At 34.8% G+C, this 20,602-nt stretch overlaps 1 protein-coding gene across 1 annotated transcript in view; it reads left to right on the top strand.

Moving 5' to 3' along the window:
- LOC138336697 (guanylate cyclase soluble subunit beta-2-like) overlaps positions 1-19,136 on the top strand; it is a 58,060-nt gene extending 38,924 nt beyond the window's left edge. Inside the window, exons 9-13 of the mRNA XM_069286245.1 lie at positions 1,827-1,972; positions 2,475-2,623; positions 4,315-4,461; positions 13,884-14,038; positions 17,745-19,136. Coding sequence (XP_069142346.1) covers positions 1,827-1,972; positions 2,475-2,623; positions 4,315-4,461; positions 13,884-14,038; positions 17,745-18,066 — 919 coding nt within the window. The 3' untranslated portion in view covers positions 18,067-19,136. The remainder of the gene's footprint in view (positions 1-1,826; positions 1,973-2,474; positions 2,624-4,314; positions 4,462-13,883; positions 14,039-17,744) is intronic.
- The last annotated feature ends 1,466 nt before the right edge of the window (positions 19,137-20,602 follow it).

Raw genomic sequence — 20,602 nt, 5'->3', positions numbered from 1 at the left:
GCCGCTTGGCTAACTTCGTGTTTTTATTTTGGTCTGATTTCAATAAAAATTAGAATATAGGGGTACACTGTATTAAGGGATACTGATCAATATGATTTTAAAATTTAAAAGATTGTCGCTAGGCCAACTTCCTGTTTTCAATTTTTTGTAAGCAATTCATTGAAAATTGGTAAACGGGGATTTTAACTTAAAATTTTAAGGGATGCCATACAGTCATGATAACTGCCAAATCAATTCCTCTGAAAATAGCCTTGTATTACCGTATTTTTGCGCGTATAGTGCGCACTTTTTTTCATAAATTATCAAGTGAAAAGTTGGGGTGCGCAATATACGCAGGTACAAGGCATGGCCAGGTCCTGGGTCATGATCACCGACTTATGTAGTTATGTACATTTTAGGAGAACCTGAATTCCTATATAAAAGTACATAAAAATTCTCTCAAGATGTTCATATACACTATGCAACTGCATTTTTGATTTGTTGCAATTGGGGATGCGTTTGGGGGACTATATTGATCTTTTCCCGACCGGATTTCCGGCTTGTGCCGCTGTATGCTCATTAACATGTTCAGTTGGTCCAGTTATCATTCGACTCTTATTTAAGTTTTTCTCTCGAAGTTTCCGTAATGTGTATATCGTTTCATTAATTTTCAGCAAAATTACAGGTTTGTGTTTATACTGGCGATGATATTACACCAATGTATTGTTTCATACTTTCCAAATTTATATTCTTCCGTAACGCGTACGATTGTTGAATTGAAATTCGCTATTTGCGTTTAAGATTACAACTAGTTTTATTATGTCCCCAAAACGTTCTCTTCACCTCCCCCTCTCTCTCGCGAGGCACATATCCCCCTCACTCTTCACGTCCCTCCCGCTCTCTCCCTTTCTCTCTCCGGAGACCCATATCCCCCTCTCTCTCTCTCTCTCTCTCTCTCTCATACGGGAGGTACATATCCCTCTTCCCTCTTCACCTCCCTCTCTCGCTCTTAATTAATTTCATTGACAGATCTTAAATTTTATATATATTTACTATATCTCATCAGTAACCAGATACGTGACTTCAATGTATTACGTGGAATAATTTCACGTGAAAAGGTGAAGGAAATTCGCCTCGAAAACAAGTATTCTGAGTATTATTGAATCAATAATCCCCTGGTGATCCACGTAAGCTGTTTCACTGGCCTTAACCTTTACTCGACAATAACAAACCAACAACTAACCTCTAAACATTCAGATTGCGAGTACAAGCTGTGCCGTGAAAAATTAGTCATCATTGGAAGCCAAAGAGTCCATTGAGTAATTAAAAAAACACCAAAAAAAAAACAAATTAAAAACAAAACAAAAAATGAAATTCATTAAAATATTTGATTTATTATGAAACTATGCGCGATATGATGGAACACAATGAAGAAATGATGCAGTAGTTCTGATAATGATTTTCTTTAGTTCATCAATAATCTATTTTAGTAACAGTAAAGACAGACACAGACAGGCACTAAACAGACAGACAGACACTATAGTCCCCTTCGGTGTCACTGGCAGGGGTCTGATACCCAAGTTAATGTTATTAAGAGAGATCTACAACATTTACGTTTCTCTATGCAACCAGAGTTTTACTAAATTTTGCTTTTTATCCTTTTTGGAAAGAAGTAATAAATATATGTGTTTTAAATTTCTTTGTTGATGAATGAAACTAGTAGTCAGTGTGATAGGGAACTCATTGCGCTCGGAATTGGCACCCGTTTGAATGGTTAGCTCTAACGAGTGAGTTCTGTATCTCCCCTTAATGCTGTAATCATTAAATTGATAAATAACTCATGACAGGAAGAAGCTGGACGAAACAACCGCCGAGTTGAAAAAAACATCTGAAGCTTTACAGTACGAGAAGAAAAAAACCGAAACGTTACTTTACCAGATGCTTCCACAAAAAGTGGCTAATGAGCTGAAGAACGGAAAGACGGTTGAAGCAGGTACTACAAAAGAAGAGAAATGTGTAATTAATATGAAAATGTCATTCAACTTTGACCATTTTCTCGTACATATTATTTTTACGGTTCCATGGAAGCACTGAATCTTAAAAATACTAAAGCAATTTAATATTTTATTTGATGTACGATGAATACTGATCATATTAATAATTGAGGAAATTTTATTATTTATATGTATGTATCTAAAGAAATGGACTCAATTTTGTTATGTATCTCATATAAATCAATATATATATTTTATTATTAAATGTGATGATTAGGTATAAGTATTCCCTATAAAATTTAACAGAAACAATTGAAGAAATGATATTTACTTGTAAAAATTGAAGAAAGAACACTGACAACCTGAGTAGATATTTCGAGAAATTATTCTTTAATCTGCCCAGATTTGATGGTAAAATGTAAAATTAAAAAATGTTGAACCTAATAATTACTTAAAGGAGAGTAATATATTTGTGTGCCTAAAACTCTCTCGTATTTATAGAAAAGTTTTCCTCTGTGACGATCTTGTTCAGTGATATTGTAACGTTTACCAACATCGCTGCCGCAAGTACTCCTCTACAAATTGTGAGCATGCTGAACAACCTTTATCAACGGTTTGACCAATGCACTAACAAGCACGACGTCTATAAGGTAAATAGCGTAATATTATCTGTAGCCAGAAGTTTTTCACGACTGACCCCCAGGGGCCTTAGGGAAGGGGCCAAAAGGGGTCAAATAGGCTAAAACTTCAAATGTCTTCTGAATTCATATATTTGACCTCTCCCGCCTAGGAGGGGCTTCTTTCTGTAGCATTGAAACCTGGGGAGATTCAGTTTTTGTAATTTCTTATGATATGAAAATTCTTTGAACCATGGTAAGACTTTAGCAGTTCTCCGCTGTACATTATCACAATCATTTATAATCGGAGTTGCCTGAGTATAATAGGCTTCGAAGTGCCAATAAAACTACAGAGTAGATTTAAAACTACTGTACTATGAAATATAAGATCATACTAGGTAATAGTAAACTCGTAATATTATTTCAACTCAATAGAGACCTTTAAAGAACAAGATGTTAGACAAAAACAACTTCAGTTCCAGCATATGAAAAATACAAAGAACATGATACATCGCCCTCAAATGTACCAAGCGACACGGGTGTTTTCCCAATAAGAAATGAAATGAAGATAAAACCCCATAAATTACTTGATCCAACCATGATGTTTTTGTGAATTCCAACCAGGAGATGATCGATATTCAATATTCTATAAAGATGTAATATCCGGTATACAAAGGTTAGATTTTGTTTGGCTTGTAGCATATCTACTTTTCTATTTATAAGGCAGTATGACATCAATCGATATCTTTTGATTATGTTACCAAAATATTATGTGACATAAATACACTAGAAGATAAATCAAACCTCATTATCTCAGATGACCAAACTCACATACCGCTGGTGATATACATAACTAACAGTTGCTATGGGAACAATAGTCAAATAGAAAAACACATAATAATGAAAAAACAATTTTGTTATCGTTGGTGATAGTCAGCACAAAACGAAAATAGCGGGGTATAGTGAAATCAACTTTTATGTCCGGTTGTTTGTCTGTCCGTTAAAAATTGCAGGAAAACTCTTCCTCAACTTTTTCGTCAATTTCAATAAAACATGGCAACCATGTGTTGATGTGCATGCATGTTTTATATTTTTTGAATATTTGGTTGTCATGGTAACCAGGCCACTATAAACATGGTCAATAATTCATTTGTTTTGGATATTTTTTAATCTTAATCAATTATTATAACATACAGATGCCTAAAATTTGAAACATCACATGCTTCAAAACCGGTTATCAAGGAAACGTAAAGGAGGAACATGTGGTTGCCATGGTCTCCGATAAGGGATAGCGAGAGTATTAGTTAGTCCTTAGCGTACATTTCTAGTATAGTTTACGTCTTTATAACACATCGTACAACATCTTTCATTTTAAATGCATTATTTGATATATTATTAAATTACTTTATATATTTATATAACCTTCATGCACTAGTTATTCCCGAAAGCCGTATAATAACTTTTCATTGAGGTTTAATGTAAGGGTTCCTTCGAGTTTCATAATCTTTATATTGGACGCTGAAATTTTCATATCATAAAGCCTTAGTGGATTTGCCATCTTTTAAATTAGAACTTATTATCACCCGATTTATAGCGCTTTTCTACTTCTTGGAGCTCTTCCGTCTATAATTTGGAAGATCCTCTGAGAAGAGCGCAAATCCAGATGACCTCGTTACACATTTCTAGCACCCATTTATTTCCATTTTTCCATTGATTTTTGGCAGGTAGAAACGATAGGAGATGCATATATGATCGTAAGTGGAGTTCCGGAGGAAAATGAGAACCACGCGAGAGAAGTAGCCCATTTCTCCATGGATATGATCCGAGAGGCCTCGAATGTACATTCACCCGTCAACAATAACCCTCTTCAGGTAATGGTGTATATATCACTTGATAAGCCGCTTACTTATATGTCAGCAAAACTATCGTTCTGAGATTCTTCCGGCTCGTAAAATGCTTGAACATCTCCGCTCATTTGACTACATTTCGATGACGTACACCTACACTCAAGTTCTGGGTTTTCTTACTACTTTTTTAATCTGTCAGTTTTGACAGTTTTATAACACTAGGATTACCGAGTAGTTAAAAGGTCGCTCATTTTACTACTGAAACTGCTGAGCCACGCGTTTACGGCTTTCTAGGGAAATTATTGGATACTGATGATTTTCAGTTGACTAGTGGTTCTGTCATATCGTTGCACGTCCTTATATGGCGCTTCAGGGTCTTTTAAAATGTTTTTCGTACATTCAGATTGCAGTTACCAGTTGAAATCACCAAGATTTAAAGGAAAAAAATACTCCGATCTTATTACTGGTTACGATAGCAAGATCGTTCTTTTTATACTACAAACTAATTGTTTCTGTATTGCAAGTCACAGTTTCTATATTTAATATACCAATCAAATCATAGATTTAAATAAAATCATTACTGAAATGCATTACATCATCTGTTGTCTCTTTCGACTTTGTTTTGATTGTTTATTCGTGGTTAGAATATAGATTTCAACAAAACATTTCTTAAATGTTCATGCTCTACAATGTAATTCAAGAGATTGGGTATAATAGCACTGTAGGGGGAAAATAAGATTAGACTATTTCATAAGTGGATATGAAGGATAGGGATATTCTACCCCAGGGTCACAAAATGTAGTAAAACCCGAGGCTCGCCGAGGTTTTGGCAACAATTTGTGATCCCGAGGGTAGAATATCCTTATCCGTCATATCTACTTTTGAAAGAGTATTTTACTTTCATAGCTCGACGTTTTAATGCAATTTTACAACTACAATTTTCAACACAAATTCCGTTATTTTCATCTTTTATAGTAAAACCAGTCTTATTTGTGACAAAAAATGTGAAAATTTTACCGAAGAAAAAAGAGATTTTGTTGACGCCGTGACGTCACGAGGCTTTATTGTATGGGTAGCAATGCAATACGGCCGCAGGCGACATGAGTGCATTGCCTTGGACCAGCCAGTATTACACCATTGGGTATGAAAGAATAATCATTATCACACTAGTGTTATGGTTGGTAATTGTTTGGCGTCCTATCAAAAGATATTACTAAAGGTCGCGATAGAACATTCTTTATATAACTGAATTTTAACAACATCTAAAAATGGTATCAATATCTGGAAAAGATTGTAGCTGTTTGGAACTAGTTACGTATATTGTGACTTAAACTTTATGTATTGTCATGGTTACATCAATCTTATGAGACATTTAAACCGACTAATTTCCGCGTGTGATTAATATCCGCAGAAATTAATCACAAAGAAAACGTCTCAATTACAAGTTAGACCTTTGCGAACTATAAATTGCGACGATGTACAGTATAGCCGTGAAATGCCCGTAAGTACGAAAACACGAAAACAAACAAGTCGCCGCAAAAATGAAATGGCTATCAGGATAGATATTTGTGTGTAGTTTATGTATTGGTCATCGAGTGGTTTCACAGTGCACTCTTAAATATTGAATCATTTCTATGATGAATGGCTATACTCTTGTATAAACACCCTCGATATGGTTACTATCACTATCGTAATATCCGGCCCTGGAATATGTCATAGCAAAAATGAAAGCATTTCAGGAGAAAAACCTGACAAATCATAGGCCAACGGAGTTGATTTGAAGATTTTGAAGAAAGCGCTGCCCAACTTCCAAGCCAACCACAGTGAATTTATTCGATTCCGTTGATGTACATCAAACAATTAAACTACCTGTCTCATCTACTGACGTACACAGAGCCTTCATACGTATTCCAGAGATGGATGTTTCGACAGTGTTAGTAACCCCTTGGATTTCGAGGATGATAAGAAGGGTAATCACGATAGTAAAAGTCGATAGAATCTGCTGGTGGGGGTAGCTTAGAAAAAGAAAGAAAAAGAGAAAAAAAAACAAATTAAACCGAAGATAAATTCATAGAGGTTTCCTTAACATCCTTTTTGTGAAAAAAACTCAAACAAATCCCAGACGCAATATACCAGTTAACCAGTGTTAATCTATTTTGAGGGTAAAGTTATTCTCTACAGTGCACTACAAGTTTTTTGTCTGTTCCTCATTCGTAGAAACATAAAAGCCGAACATTGCAAAGTTTCAGGCCATGAAAGGCAACTTGCAAAAACGGCAAATGTCATTTATGTTTCGATTGTCTCTCCTTTTAATGATCAGCTGTCACATTTAATCGATGATTTTCACTAGAAGCGAGACAAACCTAACGGGATTAACAAACGTGTTGATTACACTTGAGTACCACACTCCTCTGGCAATTTATCAAATGTATCACAAAGACTGACGGGGTATGCTTTTTGTTGGTCACGTGATCAATCATGTGAAGAATATAAAGTTCCAGTTTCACTCCATAAAAAATATTAAAATTATTATCGATGCATCACAAGCGCCAGAATAACCTATGCTCTTTTCAAAATTTCACGTCATGTCACTTTAAGTACGACGAAAAGATTTTTTTTTATAAAATTCCAATCATTGCAACATGTGTGAAGTTATTACAAAGAAACTTAGAAAAGAAATAGAAAAATAGTACTTCAGTTTTTAAGTTTCGCCTGCAGACAATTTCTCATTTTTTCTCACATTCTTTTCTTTACTAAGTCTACTGCTTCATACGGGGAGAAATCTTCGTGCATAATCAAATTCACACAGTAAGAAGCAACACAGGTTAGGTTTCTCTCCATTTTCGTTCCGTTATATTTCCAGGTTTCTACTGTTACGAAATTCATTTAACCGCGAAAATAGCGAAATGTAGACAAAAGCAACTCTACATTATTGGACAAGAGTTCGGCTGGGCCGTGTAAAATATGTTACATTGGCTATCGTCATTTCGTCAAGAGGTTCTTAAGAACCATTTTCTACAAGCCTTCTTTATTGACCAATCCAATCACTGAGTCCTGGGAATGAAGTTTGAGTGCGCGGAATAGATATCGGAGCTTGTGGGATAATGTTTTCGCCTGCATTCATTGTTATGTATGTCACTTAGACTATGAGTTAACTGGTTATATCATGAATGTGGTTTAGGGGGAGACAATAAAATTCTAAATTTGTTTAGATTTATCAATATTTACCTACAGTTAAATCTGGGTACTAAGTCTAATAATTCTGTGTAGTTGTTAAATTAAGCGGCTGTAAAATTTCGCGATTCACTCTCTGGAACTTATCCCCGGGGTTTAATTTCGGGAATCATCTCTATTCCGTCTTTGCATATTACAGAGTTAGCTCCCTTACGGGTAGGTATCGATTGTTACGTCATTATTTTGTGAGCGCAATTCACGCCTTTTTATCCGAAAAGTATAACGTTACGTTCGCAAACACATGACGTCACAATCAATACCTACCCGCAAAGACAGAAAGCTTTGTAATATGCAAATACGGAATAGTCCCTCATTTATACGACAGTCTATAATATGTAAACTATGATTTGATCAATTTCGCGAGGTACCGAAATTCAAAAATTAGGATGGATCCGTGAATTTAACGAAATTAAAAACCCCACGAATATTAGCAACTAAACAGTATACCTTTGTTTATACGTTTTTCACGGTGACATATTTTTGCGATTTTATATTTAACCGCACGCGAAAATGTGTTTGTATATATATAGTAACCCCTGTTCGCCAGAACTTGCTTATATTGTAATAAAAAATTTAGAGTATTTTGTCCAATAATAGTGTAGCCCTGAGGAGTACAACTCGCAATAATACTATAAACGTTAATATTTTCGCGAGTGCTTAATTTCACGATTTTCATGTAAACAACTTTCGCGGTGTTGTTATTTTCGCGATAGATACACTTATAGACTTTTAGCAACAAAGTTCATCCATGTACAAAATATAACGCGTAGGGGAAATCCCCCCTTGTGAAAATGTTAATGTTTACAGAACCTCTCCACTAGATACATATATTTCTTCTATTTAGCTCGATAGGTTGTGAATAATAAGCCAGAAGTCCCGAGTTCGATCCCTTGAGAAATCATTGAAATTCAACTAATTACATCATGGGCTCTATTAAATCGTCATTGTAAAGAAAGAAAACAACCATTGGAATCTCGATGGAATATGTGTATATTTAAATAATTTAATTTCATATGTTAGTAAGTTACACTTATTTCTATTGGTTAGATCTTTTCGACGGACAGTTAAAAAGCGGCACAGTCATTGGCCAAACTAAATTTTTGGATAAAATATCAATGCGCCTCGACTCAATTTGTCTGATTGTAAAAATAAGTAAAATCATGAATATGCCTATTTATTCATAAAATTATAATATGCCTATTTATTACCTCTAAATTAAATTATAATCATGATCCTCAATATCTTTTGGTTTATAATGTCATAGACAAAAAACTGACGGGCATTCTTTTTCAAGAATGGCCTTCCATTTTTTGTATGTCACTTCATAAACCCATAAGATATTGAGAATAATGTTTAATGAAGCAGTGTCATCCGTTGATGTATCGGATCACCCACTGATAGTGTATTCTGATGTATGGAATTGAATCAAGGGAAATCAATTAAAATGAACATGCATGCTTTGAAACTCAAATTAGGAAATACATGCAACTACCAATTATCAGGCCAGCTTCAAGAAAATGCATAATTTGTTTTGCATGGGGGAAAATGCTGTTTTTATATTTCGTGATATAGGTCTAGGTTTACATCGTCGTAGAGTTCTGACTTGAGCAATTGAACGGTTATAGTGATATGAGAATTAGATAAAGTGAATGGCGCATTTCACAGAGTCTCAACGATATACGAACGAATTCATTTTGAAAGAAATCTTCAAAATCTCTCACCTCGTTTTCTATAATAATACGTACTTTATTTCTTTAATCGACAAAGTCGTTATTTACAAAGTATCACTTTGTACGAAGAGCGCTGAAGGTACCTGTACCTATACCCGAGGCTAAGTTTAACCGTTCGTACGAAATGTTAACCTCGTCAACCCTAAAGCAGTTAATTGACAATGTCACTGTTCATGCAATTCCACATTATTCTGAAAGTGTTGTCAAAAGCAGGAGCAGACAATTTAGTATTTTTCTTCAGTTACTATAGTTACTTACTTTATACCATTACCATCATTAAAAAGTTTGAGGTTCTAATTTTACTTCAAGATAAAAATATTAAAGACAATTAATTGCATCCCGAAAAAATCCGTCGCACTATGTCCTATATATATTAAAGTACTGATTGCGCTTACACCAAAAGCAAAATAAATTATTTTTTTATTATTTCATATGTATACACGATTAAACAGCAATTATTGTTCGAACGATGAGTATCATTTATGCTCTGTCGGCGATAGAGCATCTTTAAAAAAGTGATGTCAATTTTTTTTATCAATTGATCAGAATTCTGACAGAGTAACAGAAGAATTATTACCAACACGATGCATATTAATTACTTATAGTTTGAAAAACAATTTCGGGTATTAGGAAGACTACTTTTACGAAGGCCCTACTAACTACTTTGAAACCGCTATTTATTACAAAGGGGCCACGTTTTCCAAGTTGTTAACAAGTCCCGATACATCACCTTAGTGAAGTCCTCAACCCACCTCTGGATCGTGAGTTCGAATCCCAAATTAGGCGGTTGCCATGTATTGATCGCTGGTCGGTGTTTGTTCTCAATGTATTCCGGCTTTCATTTACCTCATTAACCTAAATTGTCCCTAAATGATCATGGCCATTAATAAGACGTCACACAAAACACAGAGTTTAATACGGGGGTTTCGAGATTATGACGTCATCATTTGGCGTGATATTTGTGACGTCATAATCACGGAAAACCCACGTCGTTTTGGGATTTCGAAATTCCCGTATTAGTGCATTTTTCGTCTTCCGTTCTGCTATTGTGAACCTTGCCATTTTTGCCTACAGCCGGCAGCTGTAAAAGTGGGATCTATCGCTTCTAATAGATGACCTAACTTGAGAACTGACCGCTCTACAGAATAGATATAACGACTGTTGTCAGTCGTATTAGGTTAATCAGTTGGTCTAAATCAATTGTGTCTCGCCTATCATTGTTCTAATGGATGAGACGACGACCTTATAAGTCTTGATATTTCCGCTCCCGTTTTAAGGCTTCATTTTATTTGATATTTTGTCTATGAAAGCAAGATGTTGGGATTGTATTATAATTAAGGTAATAATCTGTCATAATGAAGTTCGACATCGGTAATGTGTAATCCTTATGTGATTTCACTACCAACAAACCCGCATTGACTCAAATGCAATGATACAATTTTCTATTTTTTTTGTCTTTGCCTATATATTTATCTCTTTATCTGACTAAATAGAAGATGTTTCATATTACGAATTACGTAACAAATCATTTTTTTTTTGTATGAAGCGGCATGATCAAACGTTTATCAACAAAGCATTTATATATCTGTCTATCAGTACTGCTTAAGATAGAATTTGGCTTCAGTACGACCTCCATTTTTAGTCATCCTTTAAGCGATAATTAAAAAACCATCTTGCAATAACTACACTTAATACACTATCTAAATCAGAAATCTTACAATTAACAAGTGAGTAAAAATCTATATAGATCCTTGTATTTTAAGATGAGGCCACGTGGATATTTAGTTTAATTTCGCGTACGCTATATCGTTTTAGCCTGAGGTAATTTTCAAATTTATCTGTATAGTTGACACAGAAATGACGTTACTCAACTGTCGTTTAAAGTGTCTTCAGTGTTAATTCCAATCCCAATATATAACCTGAACCACTAGTCACATATATTCTATGGCGTCTAAATCTGTCTGAATATTTTTCCCAAAGCGAATACAAGACATTTCGAGGCGTATTCAACGCTAATGATCTTTAAGCCTAGAAATGATTGCGAGAAATACAACATATTAACGTGCTTATGACAGCACTTTTCGTTAAGTATAGTATACGCTTTACTCACATGACTTTCTGAAAAACCCGTAATAGCTATTAAGATAGGGCGATGACCTCTTCAGTACGTTTTAATTATTAATATGAAAACATTAAAAACAATAACAACAAAAGAACATTGATATCGATGGCCTAAGATGAGGTTACAATACCAAACAAATACAAGATTCATTTCGTTGTTTTGCCGTATGGCGTAGTGGTTGTCAACTAAAGCGGTGGTAATTAGGAGGAAGGCGAAAAACGTAAGACGACCCGCGTTATAAGAATTAATATTTTATTCATTTTAAGTGAATTTTTCAAAATGTGATGATAAATATAGTATTAATGGTAAGGTGCATGATGTAATAACTGTTGCGGCTCTAAAAGTTATCTATCTCGTTTTACATACCCATTTTTTAAGAATTAAAAGCCATTTTGGAAAGGTAGTGAACCTGTAAGATACATCAAGTAAACATATACTATGTCTGAACACGATTACAGCTGCCTAATTAAGATTCCTAACCAAAATCGCCAGAAATGTCAGAATACCTGTAATCCTATAAATGAACTTTTTCTCTTCATTATGCTTCATGTATTTCGCATCCGATAGGAACATGTTTTATACGATTGTAAATCGCAAAATATAATTATCATGAAAAAGAATGTTCAGACTTGAAAACAAAGCAAAAACACGTTGCCATGAACACATAATGTCTTCTTCGGGTTAAAACTGAAAATGAAAATATATATAATTTTTTATAATTTGCATGGATTAATAACAAAACAATATTGCCACACCAAATTTCAATATCAAGTAACGTATATTTGTTATTATGTGAAATCTTTTAAATACATGTACCACTATTTGAGCATTTAACTATCTTGTGGAATCTGTGGTCAGAACTTTTCGGACACTCTTCATAATGCTCGCTAGCGCATTGTGAATTGATTGTTGAAAATTAAAAAAAGTAATAATGTAGGGTCTCCCTAACACCGTATATGAACATTATCTGGGTCCTTTCAAATTGTCCTCTATTAACAAAGTAACAAAGAGATATAGCACGAATATACCGCAGCTTCCCAAAATAATAACTTTCACACACGTGACATATTGCAAACAGGGGAGGTTTTCCTTAAATTACCTTAACTGTTCATAGAACTTTAAACTCAAGACACCAACCAACTAACCTTACTTTTAATAGTTCATCAACAATATTGGAAAGTTGGTTATAATTCTATGTGTAGTTTCCAAGCCGTAATAAGTTTGTACACAAATTAGAATAGAGGGTGGAAAAGATTCAACGTCATATATTTCAATTTTCACTGAAGTTGGACTCAATGAAACTACTTAAAAAATCCGGTTTCATTTGCTCATGAACTTGGGTATCTCAACATCGGTTTTCGCGCAAGAAAATATTTTATCTAGACCTACGTTTGCCTAAGAAGGCATACATATAGCTTCCTACTAGGCCTAGGCATATATCTAGAAAGCGGGATTTTTTTAAGTGCAAATATTACGGACAGATTTCTGCATTTTTAAAAGTATTTTTTGAACTCTCGTTTTACTGTCTCTTGTGTATCGTTCGAGTCAGCAACATTGCCTACCGAAGAAAAATAAAATGTGCCATGTCCCTGTGTGACGTGTGTCGAAACTACGTTAGAAAGTCTCAGTTACAAACACATGATGAAGCCTAAACGGCGATAAGAAATACTATATAAAAGTCAATGAGAGTTGCTTTACCTTTAATCAGTATCAAGTATTAATCAGTAACTTGTATCAAGGCTAAAGTCTACATAAACCACTAGAACCTTTCCGTTGCCATCACGTTACGGTGACTCCATTTTGAATCGAAGCGGGAGACAACCGTATCACGAGTCTAGACATTATTCTTCCGCAACTTCGGCGGACCATTTTTGCAATCAAATCTAAATCTATTGGAAATGTTTAATGTTTCATCTGGATTACATTGATAATAAAGTTGTTTCTAATTAAATGTATGACAAAGTGTAATGTTTGCGCTATTTTTTCATAATTAGCTGTATTCTAATGACGTACTATTTTCTTACGACTCTCGTTGTACACTTAAACTTGTACAAGCCCAGAAACTCGCAATTTAAAAAAAATCTATAGACTAATACGATTGAATTGAAATATAAGGATTGAATCTTGGTTTGGTCGATTTCATGGGGTGATAGATTGAGTTGCTCTTGAAACAAATTCAACATGAACTGCTTCGCAGTTCATTCAATTTGTTTCAAGAGCAACTCAATTCATCACCCCATGAAATCGACCAAACCAAGATTCAATCCTTAATCAATTTCATTCAAAGAGTGGATGAAAATATCCATAAGGAATCTCTCGATTTTAATCGTTTTCATTCTTTTGATATATTGTTCTTACAGATCAGAGTTGGAATCCATTCAGGGCCTGTAGTGGCAGGGGTTGTGGGCTTGAAGATGCCGAGGTATTGTTTATTCGGGGACACAGTCAATACAGCGTCACGGATGGAAAGTCATGGTATCCCAGGACGAGTTCATGTTAGCCCAACTACGTACAAGTAAGTCACCGACTGTTCTATATCTATATATCCCGCAATGAAGTTAGAAGGTATGTTGTCCGTTTACACTGAAACAAGTTGGTCTGCCTGTCAATCTGTCAGAAGAAAAAAATGTCCAAACAATAATTCCTAAACTACTGGATCGATATTACAATTTAATTAGACGAGTTCAGGCCCCGATTTCTCGAAACAAAAGTGCAGACTTAACTAGCACCGCTTTCTCGAAACGGACTTCAGTCAAAACTGACTTAAGCCATGTAACATAAGGTAAGAATCTATAAATTTTGACTTAAATGTGAGCACTTTTGTTTCGCGAAATCTTGGCCTGATACATAATAAAAACCTGTAACCGAAATACGACCAGTCGTGCAATCAGCACATTGATACAGAATTTGTGAAAGTAATTTCAAAAGAAAATCAAATCTTTAAACAGGAAAGGGGATGTTATCTTAGGTAACCATGATTTATTTTGTCTGGCCCGCGACAAAAGAATGAGAGTTTGGTATTACCTTTCCTTTGGCACCGATGTCGTCAACATTAATTTTCATTTTAAAGTTTCATGGTGTAAGATCGGTCTTGTAAAAGATATTGAACCTATCTAACTCTATCTTAGAATATAGTTGGAGGACATCATCAGCACTTTTAACACATCTATGAACTGCGCGAGGCTAAGAAACTTTGGAAATCAGAACTATAAAGAGTTTTTTTTAAATGCGAAAAGATTTGTTTGTTGAATCCCTGATGATGTCCTCGAACTATGTTCCACGATTAGATAAGTTTGAACCAATAGTTTCTGAGAAAAGGGACTAAAGATAAAAAAAATGATCAGATTTATATGCAGCAAACTTTTATCTTAGCCGAAAGATAGCAATTATGGCCTCAACTAATCTGTGTTTGATGCATTTAGAAATTTCAGTTGCTACAATCAATGAGAAAGTAACACCGTTATTACACATTAGTTTGTTTGCCACTACCGGATTTTATTAGGCTATCGCAAGAAGACTGCATTCAGAATGAGATATTGGCAATAACTGTATGGGCGAGACAAATATATTGCAGCGATTTGTACTTCTTATTGTTAGCGTTTGCAGGAAATTTAAAGATATAAATATATTTGAGTTGTATATGCAGCATGTATTTTTATCAAATAAAGCTGCTGTACTTTCCCTCTCAGAGTTTCATAGGCACATAAATGCCACCTTCTTAATCAAGTGATTGGTATGTCACCAAAACGTGAGCTGACAATTGCAAATTTTGTCTATAACATAATAAATATCCCATATAATATAGATCCTTTTGAATGTGATAGAGGCGTCATTAAGTTGAAAAAAAATTGTGTCCAATCACTATTCTCAACACTTGTTACATGTTAAAATAGAACAGAATGTCAATTGCTCCATCAAATGCCAAATACTGGTTTTCAGGGGTTGTTAGATGTCAATATGAACTTATAGGTCTCTTGAAGTATTTCCTGGTATTCCTTAACGAAGCTTCTTATAGTTTATCAAGATGTCCCTTAGCAACATCTCCATGGCGATGTCACTTTTGATAAGCTTTCTTCTATCTATCGAACATCAATGTCTTTTCAGACCTTCTTTTCTTGCAAGAGAACAGCCCACTTACTTCTTGATAAGTGAGAGTTCTGGCATGGTCAGGAAAAACCCGGCATATTTAGCCTGTCATTTGCCATCAAGGAAATGCGAGGCACAGCAGGGTGCATCGGAATGAACTATATATGTCTAGACATGCACTTGCCTTAAGTCGATATCTTTCTGAAGTATGTCAACACGCATTGACAAACAAGGACATATCTCAAAACAGAAAAGCCGGAACAGAATGATAATTGTCTGTTTTAGGAGAAACGGTTACGTCTGTCACTAACAATGGTGCTATGGTAATTACATATGTGGGCTATCAGCGGTTGTAGCGTCACACAAAATTAACACAAAAGACAACAACAAAAAATAGACGAACATTGATTTAAAAAATGAGATCAGCGATAAAACCTTTTTTTCTCTTTAAATTTGTATGTTCTCTAATAGACAAATAATCCCGCGACTTTGATTTTTTATTGTAACATTATTTTCTTCATTTTTGCCATTGGTATATGGAAAAAGAAGTTTTATGATCCAATATGTTGTATTTCTTGGTAATATATAGTTTTCACATTGGTATTGTTTTGTTTGCTGATGTAAAACAGTAAGAATGTTGATTCACTATTTTTTAAAGAATAAACGAACATTCGGCTTTATTGATCACTGTTTTGATTGTACACTTTAAGTAAAAGGCAATTTCGCTATCACAAAGAGACCAAACACAGACATGTAATACAGACACCCGAACCAACCTGATTTATGGCATGTAAAACAGACAAGTATCGGGAGACATTTCTATCGCAACGAGACACATTGCAGAATGCAATAGACATAGAATTATTTCCATGCGTTTACACTTATCTTATGGCATGGGAACAAGAATATTCACATGGAGAGGCCTTCCTATTGCAAGAATCCCAATCACAAACATTTGTACAAACATATTTGGTGGTTTGAACAATTCTTCGAAGATAAACTTTTTTTGTTAAACAAAAGCAAATCGAATTAGCATCTCAATATTTTTCTTCGCTCCTGTTCAACAATATCCCCATTGGCGGATAAGAAAGCTGAAAATGGTTTGTGATGTCCATGTGACGATTAAGTACATTTGTATAACCTTTAATTGCTGTGACACTAATAGCACTACAACATTTGGTCATCTCCTGCAAGTATCCGTGCTGTGATATCAGAAATGAAATACACATCTAAGAGCATTTACGGCCCGCGACAAAATATCTAAAAGCACTTTGGTCTATCGATTCCGTGACCAAGACGCACACCAGGCGTTCAAGTAAATGTCAGATGGTGTCATTTGGGAATTTATCAAAGACAGTTCTCCTATGGAATTTGAAGAAACAGATAAAGATTTATGAAACGTGTATGTGCTCATATAGATTTTTTTTAAAGTTGACGGTGATGTTTAATAACAAAAACTCTTAAACTATTAAATTATTGTACACGATTAATATGTTTGAACCATGGATGTTTACCATGGTCGAAGAATTACTGCACACTAAATGTCTATTATCCTCATCCTGATCGTGCATCATGCAAACATTAATTTCATACTGACGGACTCAGAAGAGCTTTTAATATGTTATTCAGCACCTTAAGATACACATATTTTAGAATAACAATACTTCAAATACATAGGTTTTTATTTTACACAGACAAATAAAAGCTCAAAATAAGTCTACAATGCTGTGTAATGCGTGGATATAAAGCAAAACTGTGGTCTTCAATTTCATTTCACATCTCCACAGTGTAGTTGTAAATGCAAATATGTTTTCATCTAAACATGCATAAAACTTTTACGGTTAAAAATTATGTATTAATGTTTATAAGGCATCATACATATTTGTCGAAGCCTGTGAATGATTTCACAACTTAATGTAACAATCTTATGGTTTGCAATACTGAAGAAAATAAAATATATAAAGATTTAGTTATGGAACATATAACTTTGTCCAAATATTGTTTTTCAAGGTACAAATAGATCATGCATATTTTGTATTCCGATTTGCATTCGTTCATCATACAAACTTCGTTTCTTGTTTCCATAGTGACCCATCATAATATAATGCTACAATTTTTACTGTTTGATATTTCAGATTTTTAGAAGGAAGTCGTTACCAGTTTCGTGACAGGGGTCATATAGAGGTGAAGGGCAAGGGACCAATGAACACATTTTTCTTGCTTGGAACGCATGACAATTTAATGATTGAACCGAAGGACGAATACACACAACTGCCATTAGTAAGAACACCTGATGATGAAGCCCCAATTAATGGAAACAATGCCAATCACTCCACCGTTCAAATCGTGACTGACGCCAGTGACGAACGGAAGACAAACAAAGAACAGACGACGACGTCCAAGACTCAAGTTTCTACATCATCAAAGAACAAAAGTTTTACGTGTATTTTGTCATGATGCCATACTAGTGTTAGTCTACGTGTAGAAAGTTCATTTAGATTTGAAAATACGCCATTACAAATATTTGTTTCTGTTAGCATGAACGTAGCGATGTTGATTTGTAAACCGTGACCGCGTTCATCACGAACTCAATCAATAAGCACGGTGAAATTTTTCGATGGGAAACCTGTTATACTTCATGATATAAATTTACAACTGCGTGCCAATTTTTTCAGAATATTAATGTTGAAAATTAATACGCCTTATCAAATGATGAATTGTAATGAGGTGATGCTAGCAAATATACATGTATTTGTATTTATAGATATAAATTTCAAGGAAACACAATTTAACAAAGCATGACAATTTATTGACTCGTGCCCTATCCAGGCCTCGAACTCACGATATACGGCACCCAATCGCCTAGCCAAACATACCGGCGCCTTCTACCACTGCGCCACATTCACGTCCCAAAAATGACGTTTCTATGACGAAGTGATTTTCAGTTCGCTACACTGACATGATCACTGTGGAAATTGTCAAGAGTTTATAATTTTTTTACACCAAATGACAAATTTATTTGTATATATTTACATTGCCGTTTCTTCTTTGTTATTTAACCTTTCAAGTGGGAAATCGTTTTCACTTGCGTAAATGCAGTCGGTTGTCACGCAAGAATACATACACCGTATCACTAACTTACACAAGTAGTGTGAATGCGCATCAGATTTGGCCTATTGTTTCTGTATTTTTTAATTCTTCAATAAAAATATTTTACTTCAGAAACGAAAATGTTTCCGAAATATTGCATCAATAGAATGAAAAAGATAATGTTATTGTGGAACTATATTTTGTGTACTTTCTGAGCTCGACAACGTTTCCTGCCAAACTGGAGCCAGCTGTTCCGTTATTCCATCAATTGACCGGCTGTTACATCAATCATATAACGTTGAATAAACGAAGTTTTGTTTTATCGGATCATTAAGTTTAAAATAAAGTCGGTTGAAATGTAAATATAAGGAATGATTTTGATTTTTTGTTGTTTACTTGTGTGTTAACTGCATTTGTTGGACAGATATTTTAAATGACGCGCGTTTTAATCATATCTTGAATAAATAACATGACCGTACCATATTGCTATTGCGTTTTGGAAAGTCAAACTATATGAAATATCCCTTTCCTTGATTCAACATAACACAGTGTCAATCTTAATCCCAAACCCAGTCAATAACTTAGAGTGTTGTTTGACGAGTGTCTTATATTCTATAATTCTCCATACATTCTTTTTATTTTTTACTTTATCAGTTTTGCTCTTGTGTAATCAGACAGAAGAATACGTAAAATTACAGTAAATGCACAATTGAATGTATTTACACATCGCATTTACGCATCGTGTAACACACAATATCTCCACCCTCCTTACTTGTCGAGTAGTTAACATGTCCCGACTTATTACCACAAGAACTTTGGTTTTCCAGGTCGAATTCCATGTGAGGCAGTTGCAGGTACTGACCGTAGGTCGGTGTTTTTGTCCGGATACTCCGGCTTTCCTCCACCTTCTAAACTTGGAACATCGTTAAATTTCTTTGCTGCCCCTCGCCAGTTGCCGCAGAATGTTTCGTTTCCATTTACCTATTCCCCGTGGTTTTGTACTGAACGTAACACCCATTCCATTGAATGATATTGCTTATATATTCTGACATTGAGTGTAACAGGCGATGTCATCTTCACAGATGACGATTGATTTAGCTCGAGATCGGAGAGCCATTCGGACAAAATGGTTCAAGGTATGTTTCAAAGGATCTCCGCTCAAACGACAACCGCAACGTAGGTACTTATTCATATTTGAAGTTTTCGATGTCCTTGCTACATTGTAATAATTTGCAATTTCCAGATGCTGAATAGAACTTCATATCCACATTTTGTATCATTCAGTCGGTACCTATTTTAGCCTTAATTTCCAACCTAACTTTCGTATCTACCTTGGAAGATACTACAACGTTTCCTTAGTAGCACTACCACCACCAGAAACGGCGGCAGCAGCACTAACAACAACAACAACAACAACAACAACAACAACAAAAACAACAACAACAACGACAACAATAACAACAACAACAACAACAACAACAACAACAACAACAACAACAGTAACAACAACAACAACAACAACAACAACAACAACAACAACAACAACAACAACAGTAACAACAACAACAACAACAACAACAACAAACAGTAACAACAACAACAACAACAACAACAACAACAACAACAACAGTAACAACAACAACAACAACAACAACAACAACAACAACAACAACAACAACAACAGTAACAACAACAACAACAACAACAACAACAACAACAACAACAACAACAACAACAACAACAACAACAACAACAACAACAACAACAACAACAACAACAACAACAACAACAACAACAACAACAACAACAACAACAACAACAACAACAACAACAACAACAACAACAGTAACAACACCAACAACAACAACAACAACACCAACAACAACAACACCAACGACGAAAA

The sequence above is a fragment of the Argopecten irradians genome, chromosome 12 (genome assembly GCF_041381155.1).
Source record: "Argopecten irradians isolate NY chromosome 12, Ai_NY, whole genome shotgun sequence".
Classification (NCBI taxonomy): Eukaryota; Metazoa; Mollusca; class Bivalvia; order Pectinida; family Pectinidae; genus Argopecten; species Argopecten irradians.
Note: the sequence above shows the minus strand (reverse complement) of the source record. Positions and strands in the feature narration are given on the sequence as shown.